General features: G+C 37.2%; 1 protein-coding gene across 2 annotated transcripts in view; it reads left to right on the top strand.

Annotated features, from left to right (window-relative positions):
- PSMA1 (proteasome 20S subunit alpha 1) overlaps positions 1–12,283 on the top strand; it is a 33,795-nt gene extending 21,512 nt beyond the window's left edge. Inside the window, exons 2-11 of one of the 2 annotated variants that reach the window (XM_067296088.1) lie at positions 1,217–1,558; positions 1,968–2,012; positions 5,894–5,995; positions 6,515–6,618; positions 7,514–7,602; positions 8,326–8,396; positions 9,451–9,580; positions 10,241–10,320; positions 11,289–11,393; positions 11,902–12,283. In XM_067296088.1, coding sequence (XP_067152189.1) covers positions 1,556–1,558; positions 1,968–2,012; positions 5,894–5,995; positions 6,515–6,618; positions 7,514–7,602; positions 8,326–8,396; positions 9,451–9,580; positions 10,241–10,320; positions 11,289–11,393; positions 11,902–11,958 — 786 coding nt within the window. In that variant the 5' untranslated portion in view covers positions 1,217–1,555 and the 3' untranslated portion in view covers positions 11,959–12,283. Of the gene's footprint in view, positions 1–1,216; positions 1,559–1,754; positions 1,859–1,967; positions 2,013–5,893; positions 5,996–6,514; positions 6,619–7,513; positions 7,603–8,325; positions 8,397–9,450; positions 9,581–10,240; positions 10,321–11,288; positions 11,394–11,901 lie in introns of those variants that run through there. The other variant, XM_013957791.2, reaches the window with a different exon arrangement.
- Positions 12,284–12,645: the final 362 nt, after the last annotated feature.

The raw sequence follows: 12,645 nt of genomic DNA on the forward strand, positions 1-12,645 counted from the left end.
TACTTCAGCTTTTAATTTTTGTTAGCTGGGACAGTGTATGAAAACTTAACTAGTTTGGGAAGCACAATACTTTGTAAAGATAAGATGGGATAAAAGAACTATAGCTAAAATATAACTTTAAAACCTGCTTGTAGGGATTTTAGAACAAGCAGGAGTGGACTCTTTAGTGTCCTGAAGCAAGATGTGTAATTTGTACACTCGCTGTCTACACAGGATTGAATTTTTCTGAGCGCCTGAATAATCTGACTTGGAAGTTTACACTCTGTCTTCAGATGTGTAACATTTGGCTTCTGTTTTGTTTCGGTGTCCTGGTACATAGCTCTTACTTCTTCCAACCTCCCTTTTAGCTCCTCTATTGCTCTGTTTCCCTTCTACCTGTAGATCTTTTCCCTATCTTCTTTCTTTTGAATTTTGCTCGCCTGAAAACTCTTATCTTGATAAGAAAATTATTATGGTTGGCACATCAGTGTCTTATTTCTAGTGACAGCAAATTTGAAAAACAAGCCAAATACTAATACAAAAGTTACCAATTAGTTCTGGGGCAAAGAGACAAGGCCTGAGTTGGCCATGTTACCAAAAAAAAAAAAAAAAAAAAAGGCAGAGACACACAGTGTCTCAGAAGAAGGAATGTTGTCCAATAAAAGAAAGTAACACCAGTGTTTAATATTTGCAGAGCAATAATACTTAGGGTACAGCCTGTGATCAAGGCCTTTCTTCTCCTACTTTTTCTGTGTGCTAGGTGCTAAATATGTTCATGCTAAAGGCAGATGCCTTTCTGAGCAGCAATGTATTTTGCCTTAGAGGGGAAGATTGTAGTGATGGAAAACCAATGCAAATCTAACACTGATGGCTATACCCATCTTTCTGAGTGCCTGCATGTGTGTGTACAAACTTAGGATTCAGCGAGCAGATTCTCCCAGCTGCTTTAGAGGTAGCCTTTGTGGTGTTGGTAGTATTTAATAGAGTCCTTTAAGGAATAACTGTAATCGAGTTTATCTGTACGTACTGCTACCTGTAGCTAAGATTCTCCTGTAAGCTAAAGCAATGACTGTAAGAAACCGCTTGTTCTCATGCTCTCTTCATATCCTGTGAATATGAAACACGGGTGTTAATGATGAGTTTTCCTAAAGCACAGGGGACATGTGACAAAAACAAGATAATTCACAAATATATATTACAACTATGTAATATTTTATTTCAATGCCTTTATCTTCAGGGTCTTAAACTGCTGGGGCTTTTTCAAGGCTGATGAAGCTGCGAGCAGCCGCTTCCCGTGAGGACACCCGCGCCGTTAGCCCCCGGCTGGAAGCGGCCCAGCTCCGCGCCGCTCGCCCTCCCCACCGCGCCGTCCGGCGCCAGGGGGCGGTGATCGACCGCGCATGCGCCGCCGGGAGGGGCGGCGATCGACCGCGCATGCGTCTCACTCATGCCGCGCTGCTCGATCGACGACTCGAGGGGCGACTAGCGACGCCTTAGCGCGCCCAGCCCAGACGCGTCGCTGCCGGAGTCCCGCAGCTCGGCGGCCGGGAGCTCGCACCGGGGTCGGCGAGGAAAGATGGTGGGTGAGAGGCGCCGGGCCGCGCCGGGCCGGGCCGCGCCGGGGGGGGGCCCCGGCATCGCCCCCGCCGCCGTCTCCGCCGCTCCCTTCCGCCCGGCAGCCGGGCCGCGGACCGGAGCGGGGCGCGCGGCGGGGGCGGGCCGTGAGTAAGCACTTCCCGGGCCGGGCCGGGGCGGCCCGAGGCCCAAAACCCCCGGCCGGGGGTGGGGGGCGGCGAGGCCGTTAGTTGAACGTGAGCTCTCACCTCTGCCGTGAGCGACGGCTGCTCTGGTCAAGGGGTCGTGGCAGACGCGGGAGCAGGTACCTCGCTGAAACGGCTCCGCGGAGAAAACGGCCGGGGTTTAACTGGGGAAAGCGCTTTCCGCCTGCCTGTTCGCCATTACTAACGGATTTATTTTGTTCGTTTTAGTTCCGCAACCAGTATGACAACGACGTCACGGTTTGGAGCCCTCAGGTAAAACCTTTTCTAAGCTTTGCTGGTTTGTTTTTTGTGCGTTTTGTTTTTCCCCCGTTTCTTTTTTCTGTTCTTTTCTTTTTTCTTTTTTTTTTGCAGCAGTAGTATTGCAATAGCATAGGTTGCATTCAGATGCTTAAAATTTATTCCAGTCCTTTTTTTTTTTTTCGTGTAGGTTCTAGGTTCCTAGAAAGCCTTAAGCACAAGGATCTGAATAAAGTTTAGATAACTTGGCTGTGGGCTTATAAAACTTTTACTTCTGGTGCATGCATGTGAATGATGCTTAGATGAACCCTGTTACACTGTAATTTCTGCTTTTCACAGTATTTAAGGGAGCTGTTTTCTGTATGTTCTTCTAACATGCATGTGGGTATATACACTAAGTATTGCATATAATTTTTGTTCACAGCAAAATAATAATTTAAATATGGTAAAGCTCTTAATGAAAATTAATTACAGGAAAATTATTCACAATTGTAGACTAAATAGCTCCTTTCTAACATTGGTGAGCCTACAAAAGAGGGAATGATTTAGCAGTAGCCTAATGTTTGGGAGGTTCAAACTCAGTTTCATTCTTTTTTGATATATTATCAATTTGTTATTACAGGTCTGTAAAATGAGAATAGTATCTAATTTTTTACTTAGTGCTTAAAGGAGAGTGTTTACTTAAGTCAGTCAAAACAGGAACTGTTTCTCATTTTACACCAGCAATTTTCATTGCTTAGCAAGCCTTCAGTTGAATGACAATACCTGTACCCACATGGTAATCTGAAGCATGGAGTTTGAAATACTGATTTTTGTAATATGAATTCACAAACGTTAATTTTATAAACTGACTTGCTCACAAATGTTTCTGTTAAATTTTATATATAAAGCTTATAAGTGTAACACAGAGCTGGAACATGCAAAGAGTTAAACACTGTATCATTTTGTAATGCAACATATATTGTGCTTCAGTGATGTAGTGTATAGCAGCTGTGTATCTCTTTAGCTTTCCATGTTGTGAAATGTTACAGGGCCTTCACAGTATCTCTGTACTTAAGATTATTTTGAGATTTGCACTGAAATTGGGAATTTATCACCTGTGAATCACTTTCACATTGTGTATTCTTCTGAAACTTGCAAAGGTTTTATTGAGTTCAGAATAAATGTTATAAAAATTTAAAAGCAAGTATCTTGATCAGTTCAGGTGTTTAATATTGTCTCTTCTTTTGATGCTGTACTCTAAGATAGGATTTTTGTGGAAAATTAATGCATCTTGAAAATTGACTCATTTCTAGACTTAGGAAAAGTAAAAATAAAATAATTGTAAATATAACATCATATTAATATAAAGTTAATATATCATTAGTTTTTGTTTCTGTATTACTATTGAAAGTCTTCATCATATAGTATTACTGTTTGAAAGATACCTTTTTGATATACATTGAAACAGAGCCTGTTTCATACTTTCCATTGTGCCTTACGACCACCTTGAATATTTGAACGTTCTTTAGTTATTAGCATGATAGCTGTAGACAACGTTGAGCTGCTTTGAGAAATATACCCATTTATCTCAAAAGGATGATGAAGACTTTGAAATTTACTTTTTAACATTTAAGAAGATGGTGATGATGCAGCAACTTCCAATTAATGAGATGTGCATTTGAAATAGTTCAGTACAGACATTTACTGAGAAATCTCTACACTTCAGGGAATGTTACAAGTTGAAATGAATATAAATTAAATTGTGTACATTTTATAAAAAATATATATATAATCAATATGTTCAATATGTAACTTGAATATTCCTTAGGGCAGTCTGTATTACCGTTTTTACTCCTTGCAAAATAAGCTTGAAAACACACCAAAAGTAATAATGAGCCCTAAGTGTTGCATAAATAAATCTGTATGCGATCACAGGCTGTTCCATATAGGCAGAGATACGAAATACTCCTTTAAAGGTTCAGGTGAAGCTGGTCATAGTCTGAGACTGTAAAAGGGGAAGCCAGGCAGTTTCTGTTTCTCCCCAGGCATTCCCAAGTCTCTTGCATGGCATGCAGGCTGAAATGTTTAATAAAATTCTTAAGTTTTGTTTCTGCAATCCTCAAACAAATATTTTGTGGTGTTAATTTCTGTCATGCTGTTAAGACATTTCTTTACATAGCAAAAGTGTGTTCCACTTGGTTGTATTCCATTGCTATGGCTATGTCTTATAAATTTTGCTGCTTTTTAAGCTCTTTAATGGATGCAGAAGGAACCTTAGATTTGTTGTTCCTTCTAATTCCAGTCATATGCATTCATCTTTATAAACTTCAGTGGCATGGATATGGAGCTTGCCAGAGAAGCACAAACATGGGCGTTATCTTTTCTAGTCTTCAGTTTTAAAGTTTGATTTTGAAATTTGTAGATATCAGGTATTTTTTACAAAATTAAATTATATTAAAGCTTTGTTACTTATGTCTGTTTAGTATCTGCAAAATTAGAAGGCAGAACTCAGTATCCAGGAGTGCAACCCTGCATCCACATCTCATCCTTTTAAATGATTGTGTTTCTCTGGCAAATGCTGTATCAGAGACTTAAATTTTGAATTTCTTAGCAATCTGCTATAAAAATTATTTTAAAAACTATAACATTCTACTGAGACTTTTAAATGATATTAAAAAGTCATCAATAACATTTAATTTCTAAACTTTTTCAGAAAAGGCCTTGAAAATATGAAAAGTGCTAATGACTTTTTGTAAAAGACATTTAAAATTGTTACTGTGTTGCAATTACTTCTCCACACCTTCCTGTAGATGCAGTATGGCTGGGCTGCAGAGGCAGTTATATGATACCCTAGTAATTCTTTTGGCTTTCTTAATACAGGAGCAAAGAATAATCATATTTTACTGGTGGATGTTTTCCAATATCCTTTAAGGAAAAGGAGATGCAAGATTAAAGGCTAGAAAGGGCTTCACATTTTTTTTGCAGCCTTGCAAGTCATTCATGAAAATTGATAAATACATGTTGGACAGGTCATAGTGATTCCATACTGCTCTTGGAGAGGAAATGTTCAGTATTATTGAAATTCCATTATTATCTTAGTGGATAAAATGGAACATAAGGGTATGTTAAACATCTAGCGGATTTTCTATTTCTCCAGATAAACCACATCAAAAATCCTTTACCAGGAAAAAAAACAAAACAGTGGAACTAATGCAAGGTGATTTCCTGTAGATTATCCTCAGCACATGCCCACCCTAATAGCTCCAGCTGTGTGCTATATTTCAATACGACATCACAACGGGTTTTATTTGGCATAAGCTGGCCAACCAGAGTGTAGCAACTTAGCTGCATTGCCCTCAGTGGCAACATTAAAAGGATGTCTTTCTCCTGCAAAGCTCCTGACTTCTATAGATCCTGTGGGATCTTAATTGTCTTTGAGACCTCTACTCCTCTTTCAGACTTTACTGCAGTTGACTAATGGGTTCAGAAGTTATTAGGGAATGGATGGTGAGACACATTGCATAAGATTCATTTCTTTAGGAAACTAGAATAAAAGTTAGAGTCCAGCTAGAAGTTCCATTTTTGAATTGCATTGGGTTAGATACTGGTTCCACTGAAGACAGTGACAAAGTCTCACGGTTCTGATAATGCTTGGATTCACCCTTTCTTTTTAGTTTTCTACCTTTCTTTATATACAGTAGTGAGTGGCTTAGAGATAGCCAGAGTTATGTGGGTTAATGGTGAAGAGTTTGCAAAAGGTAATCAAAGAGGTCTATTGCTTGTAGGTTTAAATTGTCTTATGTAGTCTGTGTATCTGTTTGGCAGGGGAATCAAAGATCTGTAAATCAAAAACTATTGAAAATTGATATAGAGGATTAATTTTATACTGACAGTATATTGATTTTATTCTGTAGGGGCGAATTCATCAAATAGAATATGCCATGGAAGCTGTGAAACAAGGCTCAGCTACCGTGGGGCTGAAATCAAAAACGCATGCTGTTCTGGTTGCTCTAAAGGTAACTTTAAAACTGTGTTCTGGGGACAGCAATGTTAGCAGAGTAGTTTTGGCTTGGCAAATTAGTTTTGTCCAGTCTGAACTTTTATGCTGTATATAATGTAATATGTAATCCCAGTTTCCTTATGCTTGAACATCAAGGTAGAATATAAATATTTATAGTACCTATGCTGAGCAGGTCTTCACAAATTGGTGAAGTGAAGGAAATCGGTGAAAGATTTTCACTTTAAAAGCTAATTGGTCCTCTGTTCTTTTCTTTAGTTATTAAGTAGTAAAACTATTTTTCTCTCACAAAACTTGAGTGTCCATTCTTTCTTTCTCTTTTCTTTTTCTTTCTTTCTGACAGTCTCCTACTGAAGTAGGATTAGATTTTTCTTGTTTTCTGTTACAAGTTTATAGCTTTTATTATTATTTTTTTTTCATGATCATATTCAGTTCTTGCCATAAACGTTAGTGGATTTCTTCACAGTGACTGGCAGACTGTTCAGTCTGTCATGTAGCTTTTTCTTTTCATGCACAGAGAGCACAGTCTGAGCTGGCAGCTCATCAGAAAAAAATCCTGTACGTTGACAACCATATTGGTATCTCAATTGCTGGACTTACTGCTGATGCAAGACTCTTGTGGTGAGTATCTTTGTGGTTGACGTACAGAGTTCTGCAATAATAATGAAGCGAAAGTTCATTTGTAGACCATTGCAAATGAAATTTTATGGTCAGCTAAGGATTAGTCTTGAGTTACTGTTCTCTTGTACTATGCTAAAGACCTCAGTATGAAATTCTTTTTTTTTTTTTTTTTTTTTAAGTCATTGGCAGAAATCTCATTTGTTTGGCTCAAAATTTTGCTCTTTGGTTTTGTTACTAGTAAGAGAGTCCTCTGTCTGTCTTCCCCGGTGTGGTGGGGTTTCCAAGCAGCCTGAGAATGTGCATCACTTATTTCCCTCTAGTAGAGCGTTCTGTGTACATTTAAGACAGTTATTAAAAACATACAGTGCTGTATACATAAGCTTCAGAGGGGTTTGCCTTTTATCTGCTGGCTACACAGTCTCAGCAGATGAGGTAGATGCACGCTGAGGGAGGAGGTTTCCTCAGTTTTATAGGAAAAGACAGAGAAGACATAGGAAGAATCTGTAAAATACAATTTAATTGCTGTACTGTTGCAAAGAAACATTGCCACTTAAATGTGATATTTTTTACAGATGACCCTTCTGTAGCCTGCATGAACTTTTACCTTCCCTTTGTATTGCTGAATATGCTGAATTTGTATTGCTGAAATAATGCAATACTCTTTCAAGCCTGTGGTCAATTTTATAAATAACAATTATAGGTCATGATGAAATGAAATTATGTAGTGCCTTTGACCCTTTTTCTCAACAAGCAGAGCTGAAACAATAATATATTTGCCTTAACACACAAATACTGAAACAAAACCTCATTGCAACTTTCACTATGCATTGGTTTGATTTTCTTTTTCTTTTTTTTTTCCCCCCTCCTCCTCCTTTCTGTGACCTCCCTCACCCAGCAATTTCATGCGTCAGGAGTGCCTGGATTCCAGATTTGTGTTTGATAGACCTCTTCCAGTTTCTCGCTTAGTGTCACTAATTGGAAGCAGTATCCTTTTGTTTGTTTTGTACTTGTTAAACTTTTACTGTTTTTTACATTTGTTCATACTTGTTCTTAAAATGCTTTTTATATATCACAACTTAAAATGAATTAACTTTTTCAATTTAGTATGAAAGTTAGTGTCTCTTTATTCATGTTCCTTGCTTGTCCTTTCAGAATATGCTCCCTAATGCACTGAATTGATAGAAAATCAATAAAGTGCTATGCAACATTTAACGTAGCACTACTTTTTCTGTTACATAGCACTGTCTTTGGAGGTGGGGAAAGAACAGATGACTGCACTACTCAAAATATGATCACTTACTGGATTGCAGCTGCTCAGTCAGGTCTTTTTCTGTGGCAACTTTTGTTGTCCCTGCATGGAACACAGTGGTGCCCTTGTATTCTGTTATCAGGTGCCTACAAAAAGTTCAGAGGGAAAAGAAATTAAATGAGGCTGTGCAGCATTAAGTGAACTGTTTGTGTTACTTGATTGAATGCACCACTCATTTCTTTAAGGAAAGTTAATTGCTAAATATTCTTTTGGTGAAAAAGAGCTGGTGTTGGTATTCCAAATAAGCCCTGTGATCTATTTCTTTGAACGAATTCCTTAATAAGAGGAAAGGCTTTACAAAAGCTGTATGACAATTTTGGTGCATCTCTGCTTGGCTTGGGAAAATGTTTTAGGTAATTAACATGTTTTCTTGAGAATGTTTCCTTAGCTTGCTTAAGAAACCCAGATACCAACACAGCGTTATGGCAGAAGACCATATGGTGTAGGTCTGCTCATTGCAGGTTATGATGTAAGTACAGTGTGCCAGTTACTGTTGATCTAAAAGAAAATATGGTTAATTCAATTTTATACGAGTAAACATTAAGAGGAACAGATAGAAGGAAGAGGCAGACTTGTCAAAATTCTCTGGTTAAGGAATCATTTTCTGTATCTTACGCTAAAACATAACTTTTATAAATGTTGATTGGTGGTTAATGCTACTTAAACTTGTAAGGTATACATTTGCAAAAATGAAAAACCAATTATTTTAAGGTGAAAAATGAGATACTGTAGCAGGGCATGAGTTTAAGAGGTGTTGGGGGGAGTGATTGCTACATTGAAACACTATGGAAGAGCTGGAGTTTCTGAAATGAAGTTCCAGTGATCTTTATGTTTTAATGTCATTTTTTGTTTCTGTCAGAAACTACAAAAATTAGACTTGTTCACATTTTCAGGGATCAAAATGTTGGTGTTTATAAGCTGAAGCGAGCCTTTGATAACAGTAATTATTTTACTAATGATTATGAGTCTTTGCAAACTACTATTTTAAATACTTGTTATAAGATAAATGGATGTGAAAAGCCTCACAGGACACACACTTACTTGTTTAGCAAGAACTGTTTGCTTAATATAGTACACAAAGAGAATCTCTGCCCTGAAGATATTTCTCTTGAAGAAGGTTGAAGGAAATGGACAGCTTGCCTGAAATCTTGCATGGCGTGCTTAAATCTACAGCACGTTTTTACGCTTGTGCAGATCAGACAATGTATGTGAAATATTTTACTGTAAGCTGTGAGGTAGGAAGCATATGTATGCACAGTATAGCTTATGGAACAGAGAAAGATTTTTGGTGCCTGCTATCCTGCCTGCATATAAAAGCTACGTTTTTAAAGAACAAAGTGTGAAGGAGGATATTTGTATAATATTTTATTTATAGAATAAGACTTGAAGAAATTGATAAGAACAGTGATGTGATAAAGAACATAAAATGTATCTTTGCTTATACAGAAGCTATGTGATGTATCATGAAGCAAAACTTTGTTTTATAAAATGCCGTGGTTTTTTTGTTTTTTTCCTTTTGGCAGGATATGGGTCCTCACATCTTCCAGACTTGTCCCTCTGCAAACTATTTTGACTGTAAAGCAATGTCCATTGGTGCTCGTTCACAGTCAGCTCGAACTTACTTGGAAAGACACATGACTGAGTTTACTGACTGTGAGTAATGAAACTCTGTCTGTCTAATGGTCTTTGTCAGTTGCATGGGTTTTTTTCTGCTACTGCTCTATTCTTTTGCATTTAGTAAGATAGGAAGATAAATTTTGGAAGCCAAGTTTAGCATAAGTGTAAATCTGCTTGGAGACAAAAATTGTAAAGAAAACATTACAAATCTTAATTTCTAACATCTGGATATTTGTTAGATCTAATGAAAGAAATTTCAATTCAGAAGCTGAGAAAAAAGTGAAAGGTCTCCATCCTGTTTAACTCAGGGAAAGAACAATTCTTTCCATTTCAAAGAGGGGATAATACTTCAGGATGAGTATTTAGCTTGTGAATTTAAAATTACAAATTTATTTTTATATGAAACAGTTATGTGAAGGCTACTGTGTATCTGATCAGGGAAAAAATAGCTTGAGTATCACTGTACTGGAGACAATGCAGGTGCCAAAAACATGCCTTTTGGCTCAAATATAAGGAAGGGCTCATTTCTCAAAGTATATTTTGATAACCAACTCTATATTCAGTACCAGAAGTACACAAGGAGTGGAATTCCGGAAGTCAGAATAGCCAGCTGGGAATGGGAGGAAGGGCAAATGAGTTTCTAGAGATAATACTGTATATTTCATAAATGTCTTTTTAATTGCATTTAATTTTTAGGTAATCTAAATGAGCTAGTTAAACATGGACTGCGCGCCCTGAGAGAAACTCTTCCTGCTGAGCAAGATCTGACCACCAAAGTAAATACTAGCTTTTTATTTTATTTATTTTTTTAAGAAGAAATTCTACTGCCATTGTTACTAGAAATTACTATGACAAAATCAAAGTATGGCTGGCATTGAAATTTAGAAGCCAAATACTAGTAGATAGTGTCATCTCCATTTCATATGTGACCAGTTTACCTACAGCTTCATTAATGATCTGTGATTTTTTTTTTTTTCTTTAACAAAATGATACTTTTTCTAAATAAGACATCACTTGCCTGGTTGCTTGCATAAAATATTCTACTTCAAGCTTTGATCAGTGTTTAAGATGCATTGAATGCAACTAGATGTCACTTTGTTTTGTAAGCAGAATCAGCAATTGGAAAGGACTTGGAAAGAAAGGGGGGAAGTTTCCCCTTCAGTCAGAGCACAGCTATGCAAACACTTGATTGAACATCCAGCACCAAAAAGTTGTGGAAACCTCTGGCAGGAAATATGAATTGAGCAACTCTTGAACAAGAAACTTCTAAGCAGATCTCTTGCCAAAAGCTAGTGTTATATTTGTGGCTGATCTGCCCTTATCTGTGTTTAAGCCTTTTTTATTCTTAGACCATCTTGTTTTGATGGAACTTTTACAATAAGGAAAATGGGGAAAAAAAGATGAAGTGATCAGTGATTTTGAAAAATCAGGTATTTGTTATTTAAAAGAAATAGACAGAAATTGAAATCCTTGAATAGTGGTTTTATTGGTAAGATTTTGAAGCATGATAGCTTCTGTAGGGAATAAATCTCTCTCCCTCCCTCCATCCCTTTCCTTTTCTAGTACAACCTACCAAAAAGGGAATCTCTCAGAATTCCTCTCTTCCTTAAGTAGACACAAATAGCAAAGTGAATCCCTTTATCACAGGAAGAAACTTGAATCTGTTTCACGAGTGAGAACTGTAAAGCCATTAAGTTATTTGCAGAAGAATGTGTCTCACTTCTTTCAAAAATTTCCTTAACAGAATGTTTCCATTGGAATTGTGGGCAAAGACATGGAGTTTACTATCTATGATGACGATGACGTAGGACCATTCCTAGAAGGTCTTGAGGAGAGACCACAGAGAAAGGTTTGTGTTTCGTGTACAAATAAATAGGCTTTGTTGAAAGACAACATTTTGTGAGGTATGATCTATCACATTTATGTTTGTTTAATTCTCTTATAGTCTAGTAGAGTTTTAGGTATGCAGTGTTAAAATTTGACGTTACTACATGAAAACAGGAGGCAACATATAATCTTGGTCTAAAGACTGAAGCTGGAGACTAAGCTGCTTATTAAATCAATTTACGGTGAATTGGTAGAAGGCCTTTCCGATGTCTTCATCTTCTTTCCCTATCTAGGATTATTCTTTTTTTCCACTTTCTTGCAACAGAAGTGGCTATATATGTTTCTGATGCCTCCTCAGTCTTCTAATTACCAGCTCTGTCCTTCTCCATACTTGATTTATATAACACTGCTTTTAAGCTCTTTGCTTATGTGAGCTGTGTTTACCACTTGTGATGCTCAATCCAGTATAAAGCTGATTGCTAGGTATTGTTTTCTGCCCTTCTAAAATACATTTTTTTCTTCTCTTTAAGCCTGCTCCGCCTGCTGATGAACCTGCGGAAAAGGCAGAGGAGCCCATGGAGCACTAGTTGGTGGATGAACTCCTCTGTGTGTTAATCTATGTGTAATTATACAGGAAGATATATCCATCTGCTGGTAATCTTTATCCTGACCTATATGCGTCTTCTACTGACACATTCTGAGGATTATACTTAAAAAAAAAAAAAAAAAAAAAAAAAAAAGTAAACCCACCCACCTATCCTTAAATGGTAGACAGGATAGTTGGATGCATTTTCTTTGACAAGAAAGATGTTACCATTTTTTAAATAGTGCACAATACTGTGTTTTTTTATGAAAAGCATATTGCCTTTAACTTGTAAGGACAAGTGGAAATAAATCTTTCTTGGAATCTGCTGTTTATTTTTTTCAATCTGAACAAATAACTACTCAAATACTTCTTTCATATCATCAGTGTGATATCAAGATGCAATCACGTACTTGACCATTTGTCGTATTGAAACAGTAACTGATTCATGAGCACTCACTTGCTTTATATAAATATAATGCTCATGAAGTATTGCACTGACAGAAATTCAAAGCGCTCTATGTACAAAATAGCTGTAGAACAAGTAGGATGCAGCAAGTTTCCCCATGTTGTCTTGTGATTGTCTCAGTTGTGACTTGGACAGACGTTTCTAGTTATGAGTGTTTACTAGAATTATTGCAGACGGAATAAGCATAAAGCTGCCAACAAGCTTTTTCAGTTCTCTTTTTTA

The sequence above is a fragment of the Apteryx mantelli genome, chromosome 4, assembly GCF_036417845.1.
Source record: "Apteryx mantelli isolate bAptMan1 chromosome 4, bAptMan1.hap1, whole genome shotgun sequence".
In the NCBI taxonomy this organism is placed as follows: Eukaryota; Metazoa; Chordata; class Aves; order Apterygiformes; family Apterygidae; genus Apteryx; species Apteryx mantelli.